Below are 9,823 nucleotides of genomic sequence, written 5' to 3'. Positions count from 1 at the left end.
ATAGGTGGATACTCAGGACAAGATAAATCGGTTTTTAGGTTTTGTATTTTTAGTTCGAGTTACTCTAGTTGGAATTTAATCTTAACTACAATATCAACAGTAAAATCACAGCTTAAAAAAAAGACTGACGCAAAAAGCTGTATTAGACTTTGGATGAAATCTACTTACAGTAGTACTTCAGCACCAAAAAGTGGGCAGTTAGGCTGATAGATGTATATACAATTAAATGATATGTCAAAGTCTTAAAATGCTTAGTTATTTATAATGAAATCTATACAAAACAGTTAAAAACGTGTTTTTATATACATTTGGAAAAAAAAAAAAAAAGTATTGTCTTCATTAGCAGAACGTATTAAAACTGGTTCTCTCATCCCATCTGAACCCAAACCTCTCTGTGGCTTGTAACTATCACAAAACCCCAATGTATTGCTTCAACAAGCCAAGTCGTAAGGCTAATTTCTGAAACCTACCACTGTATACCCACTTAATCTTTTAAACTCCAAAAATGGTCACTTTAAAAACAGCATGTAAGAGTAAAATACAGATTTTTTTTTTTTTTTTTTTAAAAGCCTCAGCTCACTTCTAAATTCGGAGGTCCAACTTTGAAAGATGCTGAACCACTTATCCCCAATTTTGAAAAACTGATTTATAGCAAAATACATCCCCTCCCCCCCCACACCCCGTTTGTATCAGAATTAACACAACTGCCTGTTTCACAGGAATTTTTCAAAGAACTTGGCCTCACTTTGAATCTTATATTTAAATAAATAATCAAAGATTAGGTAGAGTAGATGAGCATTTCACGCGCTTATGGCACAAAGAAACGCCTCGTACACCGTTACCCTACTTCTTGTAAAGCATGAAAACAAAAACCCACTAGCAAATCCACCTTGCTACCAGTCAGTGATGTTGCTTATTTCTAAACATTCACCAACAAGAATTTAAGGAAAAAACAAAACCAAAAACCCCTACATTTTTAGGCTTATGAAAAAGATCTTAATTCTAAGTGAGCACAGGTGCAAGAAAGCTAACCAATTCCAAAATTCCTGGGGCTTTTCCAGCACTGTCAGAGACACTTTTTCTCTCACATGCTATTTAAAAATACAAATATTTATTAAACATTCTCTTTTTTTTTTTTTTTGAATGGTGTTTTGCTCAACAGCTAACAAAAAAGACACAGCAAAATAACGATCCCTTTTCACTGAAAGCTGCTTCAGTATCTGGGCGAGGGCTTCAATAGCACGAGCTGTAGAATTCGCTGCAGATTTGCTTTTTAACAGGAGTACATTCCACTGTCACAGGTTTACTAAATCTCTGTAACTACATCTTTTTTTTTTTTTTTTTCTCTTTTTTTTTTTTTTTGAAACAATTTTTTAAGATGCAGCTTTTGCAATACCGTCTTGTTAAAACACACTGATGCTTCAAGGGTCCAATGAACAACTCTAACAGGCAAAGTGCTCTAAAACATCACAATACAAGGGCATCTTGGATACTCCAAATCCCAAGATATTTTAAAGTGCACTCCAGTGTCCCAGTTCCTTAGGATTGTTCAGCAGAACTTCGAGAGGGGCTGGGCTCGGTGCCATCCTCAGTGCTACTGTCCACATCGTGCTCCATTGCCGTCTCCTCATCGTCGAGGCGCTGACTGGTGAAGTTATTGAGCTCCAGGAGCCCGCTGGGTTCCACTACCACATTGGAGCTGGAGTGACAAGGGATGGAATAGTGAGGGATAGTCTGAAAGAAAGAAGAGATTTAAGTTTTAACAGGCACCGTTGTCACGGGTAAAGGCATCTGCGCAAGCACGGGTACTCGTGGAAAAGGGTTGTTCGGTTTCCCAGAGCAATTTTCCCTACCTAAGGCCCGCCGCGTGTTACATTACATCAGCTAAAGCTTCAAAGCAACCCCCCTTTGCCAGATTAGGTTGAGAAAGACAAAATTTGAATAATCTCGCTCTCAGGGCACCGAGCTTGGCCTTGGTTCTGCCCTAAAGGTCTGTGACAGCATAACCAACCGCTAAACCACCACCGCCCGCCGCCCACCACTCCTCAAACACAAAGCAGAGAGAATATTCTCTTCAGCCTTATCTTGTTATTTCTTTCAGACAAGACATTCAGATACAAGCACTAGGACCAGCTGGGCGTTTTGCACACAATACAAGCTCCAGCCCGGCTCAGAGCTGCAGCAGCACAGAGGCTAAGGGAACAAAACAGATCCAAGCTATTTATTCCTGCTTGTACTTTCGCAGGTTCTAGAAACCAAATCTACAACTTTAGACAAGTGAAATTCTGGGCAGCGTTTTACTTTTGAAACAGCTTGCAGCATGCCACAACGATAACAATACAGATTCTCAAAATAGACACATTCCAAGTAAAATAGAAATCTACCTTTGTCTATTTAGGGAAATGAGGACTAAAAATGAGTACAAAAATGATGATTTCTAGACAAGCGAAGTTGGCTGCAATGAAGATTTTTACAAAGGAGCATGAAAAAATTTGAAAGCTCTGTACACCAATTATTTCCCACGTCAGAAGCATTTTCACTGGAACACAAATTATGATACACAATAAAACCATTTCAATCCACACTATCATTTGTGTGAACATACACCATGCCAACTTGTCTACAGAGATCCGTATTATACCACGGCGAGTCCTTGGAGGACTTAAAATACTTCCTCAGTTGACATTCTGACCATGTATTACATCATAAAACATATTGAAGACAGCAGAATCAATGAAAATATCAATCATCGGTTAGGCAATGACTCAAAGCATTTAGGCTCAAGATCAATAGTCATTTTATCTCTTAAGTGGCAAGACTGGTTATAAGTGAAGTTAACGAACTTTCTTCTGAATCCAGACCTTATTTGCCTAACTTTTCCCGTAAGCAGAACCCCACTACATCATTTTTTGCCCTAATTTTATACTCAGAGGTAACATTAATAGATACTGCAAGATCACAGTTCAACAGTAGGTGTTGAAGGTCGCATTTTTAAGCGTTTCCAATAAAAGTACTTTATAAAATTAGATGAGCTTGGTTTAACAGAAAAAGAAAGGAAGACATCGAGGACACAGTGGATGAGTGATACAGTGCTAGAGAAACTCAGTTTAAGAAGAATTACACGCTTTGTAGTAATCCATTACAAGCACAAGAGCAGAAAAAGTACCGAAAACAAAACTACTCCCAACACTGTTCGGCTGCTACCATCACATTAGACACGAGCTTGCCCTGTGCAACCTCTGCCTTATTTGCTCTGGTCTTCTCTTACCTGGATAACAATTTCTGACGAACTTTCTTCAGCTTTCTTTTGTGATATATTCTGAATGTGTATAAACTGGTTTGTTGTAGGCATTCCTTGTGCATCGAGTTTCCTCTCTGTTAAAGTAGGACCAACAGCAGGAGGACTTGAACCGGATTCTGTACATGTCTGTTGCTGGGGGATGGAAGTTGCCGTCATCCCTACTGCAGTCACCCTCGGCCCCTGGGTACAAGGTGACGACTCTGCTTCGCTAGCGAGTTTACTAGTGGACATGGCCTGGTTGGGGGGATCCACTATCGTCTGTTCTATGTTTGTAACAATCTGAGCTTCCACCATAGACACTCTCAAAGTATCTGCTACCGCTGTCTTCGCGGATGCCTGCATGGGAAATAGGCTGGTAACCGGCAAGGCCAGTTTGGGCACAGAACTGCCACCTGCTACCTTTGAAACAGAAGGAGGCTGACGCCCCTCAAAAGTTATCTTTGTAACAGTGGATCCTTGCGTTATAATTGGATGCTGCACCTGAAAATCAAATTTTTGTTGTGCATGTTACAGCTAGATTATTGTTGGTTTTTTTTTTTTCATTGAAAAGCTAATCAATATTTCCAAGGACAGTATGGCACAAACAACATACTTGCTATTAGGAAGACAGTTGAAACTCAGTGTTTTAACAAAGGAATTAGCAATGATATGGTAACAGTTAATTGAAGCCTGGGGAAAAGCAGCTTTTTAGGCTGCTAGATAAGGGTTGTAGCAGTATAACACCACAGCAGCCCCGTTTTCCTTTGGGATTTACACCCCCATGTGACGTTTGTTAACCCTCTTGTTTTCACATGTATTCCTGAAAGGGCCAAAGAAAAAAAAAAAAAATTTAAAAAATTGTACTTTTCTGGAGTTAAAAATACATATATTTTTTTTTCCATATTCCTCAGTCTTTACATTTTCCCCTCCCAAGGAAAATCAAATTACTCCTGTACATGAAAAGCCATGTAACTTCAGGAAGATGTAAATTACAAAGGAAGACGTGTAATGGAAAGCCTCAGGAGACTGCAGTGTATTCATCTTTATTTCCACAGAAATAAAAAAGTGCTACGGGAACGGAAATTAATAACGTGTCATATCTAAAAATTAAAAGAAAATTATTAGGGACAAATTCCATGCACCAGTGGTGGCAGAAATTCATTAAAACTGTCCAACAAAACACGTTTGTGAGCTCTACGGACTTTTCCCCTATAACATGTGCTTCTCTTTCCTAGTGTCAACCTTCTGATGGGGTAATTAATACCAGCGGAATGAGGAGTTCTCTCTTGCCAGGACAAAACACTGCTACAGCGACAGGGTTGGTGTTTTGATTTTTTTTTTTTTTTTTCCTTGAATAGCGACGTGTATTTTGCATGCTATCAATATTCCGTTACCTGGCTTGCTGGCTGTTTCTCTGAAGAGGCAGGTAGCTGCATTTGACTCTGGGGGGGTTGGGGTTGCACGTAGATTTTTTGTGCCGTTGGTGCCTGTTGCAGTTTGGGCAGCTGCTGCGTGGTTTTTACTGCCAGCACCTGTACTACAGTTTGCTGTGGCTGTGCCACTAAGGTAGGGAGTTGCCTTTCTTTGGCCATCATGTGGTGTGGGGGGTGCTGTGCATCTGGTTTGGTCTGTGCTTGCTCTTGCTGCAGGGGGGTTAGCTTTTGATGCCTTATAGAAAGCTGGGGCATTTGTGGGAGTTTGTGCTGGATTTGATCAGCCTGCAGGTGGATTGTCTGCTTCTGCTTAGTCTGGAAACACTGCAGAGTTTTCACTTGCAGTTGAGTCTGTTCCAGCTGTGGCTGACTCAGTTTTTGCTGTTTTTGTGCCTGCGATTGTGTCAGGGCAGATCTGTAAAACAGGCCGGTCTGAGGATCTAAGGTGTCCATCTCTTCCACTTCTCCTTCCTCGGTTCCAAGTTGTTCACTGTGTTTGGTAAATGCAGTGTGACTGCTCAAGGCCTTAATGAGAAGAAGTTAGAGCAAGTTAGTAAAGAGAAATACGAACTACAGGAATACACAATCTAAAATACTTTTTTACTGCTTCAATCGCACTACTTTAACTTATTTTATCATTACAGACTCACAATTCACGGATGGAAAGAAACCCTTACACGGTGGTTCCACAACACATAAGCAATCAATAGCTGTTTTTATCACATTAAGATGTGGTACGTCTCTATGTGACAACATGAACTGCATAACTAGTCCTCAACGGTGGTTACGTACCCCTCACGTGTGCCAGGCTAAGGTTCAAAGCCCCTGCAGTTGCACGGCAGTTGGATACGAAGCAGCAGGGTTTAGCAGGTGGTTGAACCAGCAGCTCCTCATTAAAGCCAGAGACTCTCTGCACAATAAATTCTTACTCTGCCTCTTGAGAGCCCAGCCATCAGCTCCCCGTATACCTGCAGAGATCCTCTCTGCTCCTTCCTTCCTCAAGGTTTTACTGCGATTTTTGTTGGGCATTGCACTAATATTGTTTGGTTTTCTTGAGGGATTTGACAGAGCAAGAGATCTACGTTACTATGCTTTGTACACCACGGTATAAACACACCAATAAAGCGCCTTAGCAAGATGAAGCAGCCTACTCAAACACCTCTGAAAATACACTCTCTGGAGTGGGTTTATAGCCCTAACACAGTACTGTCCTGGTCCACGGCTGAAGTTCCTAGAAGTTCAGCACCGCAGAGTCGAGCAGGTCTTGAACAAAGGCATCGGAGTGGCTTCAGCAAGATTTCACCACAAGCTACACTGTTTGTTTGGGATCCTCACGGTACCATCTACATAGGGTCTTACTTTTCGATTCAGAGAAGTTTGCCTATCCGCAAACTAAAGCGCCCTCAAATGAAAAAGACCCTGTGTGCTCTGTGTACTGACCAGATTCTGCTTCACCCCCTACTTCCACACCAACATAATCGAAAGAGCACAGGCCCTTGCAGTGCAACATACAGGGAGGAGCAGCTCATTGCTGTTGAACAGATGACACACAGACAGCAAGAACTCATCTAGGAAGCATCATCTTTTTCACAGTGGCTGTTAGTACTTAATAGCCTCCAGTAACCTTGCCAACTGCTTCCCTTTTATCCTGCCACCCTCATCATCAAAACCAGGCAACATTAAAATGAAGTTATTCATTTGCCCTTACACTTAGCATCTTCAGTGGCAGCCACATGACATATTCATTCATAACAAGCCCTGGTCCTACACAATTCATACAACTGCTGCTCTTTACAGACTGTTGGGAAAAGAAAGGGTACAACCTGCTGCATGATATGGGTAATCGCGCCTGTGGAGGATGCGGGGATAGATTTCACCACAACAGAAGTCTGCGTTGCTGTCTGCGACTGAGCCACATGCTGCAGCAGAGTCCTCTGGGGCTGAGATGACTGCTGGTGGGGCTGGGACCGATGACTGACTGAAAGCAAAGAGGTCAGTGGCACTTCTCCAGAACTAACTGCAGTAACCTCAACTATTCTGCTTTGCTTTTAAGCTTCAACTGAAAGCATGTACGAGCAAAATAAAGATCAGAGTATGAACGACATCTTTTACTGTATGCTAGCTTCAACCTTAAAGCGTAGATCTATTCCGAGAAGCCTCTGAAAGCAGCAACTCAGGGGTTCTGCTCTTGTCTCCACTTCCCAAGTCATCACACTTGGTCCAAACCTCCTCCCAGCACACCAACTTTGCCAGCAGAATTTATACTTGATTTTCAGCTGGGTTCTTTATACAGCACCAGCATCACACTGTAGAGCACAAGTTGTTTTGTGGTTTCTGCACTGTTAAAAGAACCTGCACAATTGACTGCAATTAAGAACAGCAAGCCTTGCTCACTGAATTTCTGCCACTGATAAACTTCAAGAAATATTCTCCAGAGCATAAATTTGAAAGATTAGCAATTAGAAAGTGTTTGGGTATTATGAAAGCAAGTGAGGTTGATCAGAATCACAGACCAAAAAAAAAATGGGAGACCTTGTCATGGATTTATGTCACTTCTTAGAACAGATCCAGCATGAGCTATCAAGCTATGGTGATGGCTCTGTACTTAAATAGCAGATTAAGAAATACTCTTCTGCTGAGGAAAAAAAAAAACCCACAAACACAAACCATTCTATATTGCAGTCACTGATAAGACACGAATCTAAATTACTTTATGCCTGTCCATACTAATATGTAAATACTTGCTTTAATTACCTTTTGAGTTACAAAATAATTAATGACTGAAGGAGAACAAGCAAACTTTAAACTCAGTTGTAACATAACTCGAAAAGTTTCTAGTGACCTTCCTGAAAGTTAAAAGAAAGGTCGTATTTTGAATTTCTATGATAATTTTACTGTCCCACTCTAAGAAAGGAGTTGGATTATATCAATACCGGCCCACACGCTGTGCCAGATCCGTCGTGGATATCCCCCAACAGTTCCTGCACAATTGAAAGCTCCATTTAAAAATAAAGTTTCTAACCTATATGGTTGTGTAGATATTCTTCCGAATGTGAACCAATACAGTGTTGTCTTCCTGAGTCTGTAGACAGACAAAAAATGGTGACACTAAGATGTGTGAACCACTCCCTCCACCTCACAAGGAAGGACATGCCGAATCCCAGCTCCCATATAGATTAAAGTGTGCCTGATCCTTTGGTCTAGGCGCATGCAGGGAATTTCACAACAGATTATAGACTGTTTACTGTCTTACTACTGAATTTTTAGCAGAAATATAGCTACATGGATAACTGATGAATGCTGAGAAGCAGAAATTAAAACTAAAAGAAACACTCCATTACCTGCATTCCCTGGCAGTGTTCACAGAAACTGGGGGAAGGGACAAAAGTCTAAGAGCAAAATAACCAGTTTTGGGCTGTAGCAGAAACTGCTGGTAGTCAACCCACAGAGTCTGCATTTCCCTGGCATATTCCTGTATATCAACTCAAGGTTTATAAAAATCCCAGTATTTCAAATAGTAATCGTAGCTCAGGACAATTTTCAACTTTTGTACCTTGTGTGGCTTCTAAGCTGCAGGAAAGGACTTAAGCCTACAAAGAGACAGACTGTAATTTCCCATCCTCCCTACAAAGGGCCCTATTTTACATCAGCTTTTACAGCAAGCCCCAGCAAAAACTGGAACCTTGAATACAAGCTCAGTGCACAGTATCTGTGTCAGTGAAGATAACGGACTGTTAATTGGGGATCACTTTAACACTATTTATTGTACTTTTGAGTTTGTTCTAAAAGAGATCCAAGGGAGCGTGACTCAAACATTCAAAATTGAAACCAGATACAGTAAGTGTTATTTAATAACAACAACATCCCCCTCAGCTCCAATTTCACACAGCTTAAATTTAGACCACACAAGGGATGGAAGCAAGGAGAGGGAGGTACAGAGCAGGCAAATGAAAAATGAAAATATCAGATTAGACGTTTAACACTAAAAACACTGGAATTAGAGATATGTACAATTCAATCTGGTTTTATTCCTCTTTTCCAATGTGGATTTTCAACACGCTTTTGCTTTCATTTCCAAATCAAGTAGGGAGGCCAACAATGCGGACTTAAGAAACCAGAATGGGAACCGGGTGATCTGATCCTCTCCTGTAGGTATGGGAAGTGGCTTACACCTAGTGCTCTGGGGTACTAGGGAACATCAGAGACAAGGGAGTCAAGGACTTACACAAAATGGACAACCAGATAGGAGGAGCTTAGAGTTTAAAAAGTTAAGAGCTAAATCCCAACCACCATTTCAATTTGAATAATTTAATTGTTTAAGAAGTGCAAATTTATGAGTTCAAAGCCTTCTAGCGAATGGAGAAACTGGGATGACATCAGCATGCTAAATGCACACCTGGCTTAAAAAGCCACTTAGTCCTGGTGTGAGCAAGTAACACCTTGAAAATATGGGTTAAACTAACTCAAAGTCTGATTCCTCTCAATATGTACAAAGTATATAGTTCCTCTAACTTCATTTTCTACTTTCTCCTTACTAGACATTTTCCTTAAAGACAAGTGGGACAAGCCTGTCCTCTCCATCAGAGCAGGGAACAGAAAAGCTGTTCCACTAGGATGTCTTGAAGCAATGACCCTTTGTTTCAGTTAGAAACTTTCTCCACTATGCCCCACAGAACCAGATGCAACCTCTGTCCCCCGGCACAGAGTCTCAAGAGTGGAAGACGACACTCATTTCCCCTACAGCAAATTACAGTGAAAACATAAACAAACGAAACCCATTGTAAGAAAACTCCAAAATTAAGTCCCCGGACTTCAACTGCAAACCCACCGCCTCACTACCTTAGTCACTTACCAGTTGTGATATATTCAGCAACTAATTCCGACTCTACTACAGCAATTGAAGGACTTTCTGGAGAATGCCTCTTTTCTTGGGTCATCTGGATTGGGACAGCCATTTGGCTCAAGTCAATGGTAGGCTGCCTTGGCTTCGATTCTAACTTTTCCTTCACTGCTTTAGGAGAAGAGAAAACCATAAAATAAACCTCCAACATATAAACCCCTATAATAACATAAACCTCCAATCTAAATGCAAAAGTTTAATTAAATAGAT

The 9,823-nt window shown here is 41.0% G+C and overlaps 1 protein-coding gene across 4 annotated transcripts in view; it reads right to left on the bottom strand.

Moving 5' to 3' along the window:
• Positions 1-1,346: 1,346 nt before the first annotated feature.
• Positions 1,347-9,823, bottom strand: part of EMSY (EMSY transcriptional repressor, BRCA2 interacting) — a 38,051-nt gene continuing 29,574 nt past the window's right edge. Inside the window, exons 15-20 of one of the 4 annotated variants that reach the window (XM_086481639.1) lie at positions 9,566-9,724; positions 7,736-7,795; positions 6,537-6,691; positions 4,675-5,238; positions 3,269-3,637; positions 1,347-1,734 (exon numbers count right to left, since the gene is read on the bottom strand). In XM_086481639.1, coding sequence (XP_086337765.1) covers positions 1,540-1,734; positions 3,269-3,637; positions 4,675-5,238; positions 6,537-6,691; positions 7,736-7,795; positions 9,566-9,724 — 1,502 coding nt within the window. In that variant the 3' untranslated portion in view covers positions 1,347-1,539. Of the gene's footprint in view, positions 1,735-3,268; positions 3,782-4,674; positions 5,239-6,536; positions 6,727-7,735; positions 7,796-8,482; positions 8,496-9,565; positions 9,725-9,823 lie in introns of all 4 variants that reach the window. The other 3 variants (XM_086481641.1, XM_086481638.1, XM_086481640.1) reach the window with 3 other exon arrangements.

The sequence above is a fragment of the Leptosomus discolor genome, chromosome 1, assembly GCF_034619465.1.
Source record: "Leptosomus discolor isolate bLepDis1 chromosome 1, bLepDis1.hap2, whole genome shotgun sequence".
NCBI classification, from domain to species: Eukaryota; Metazoa; Chordata; class Aves; order Leptosomiformes; family Leptosomidae; genus Leptosomus; species Leptosomus discolor.
This window is presented reverse-complemented; position numbering and strand designations above follow the sequence as displayed.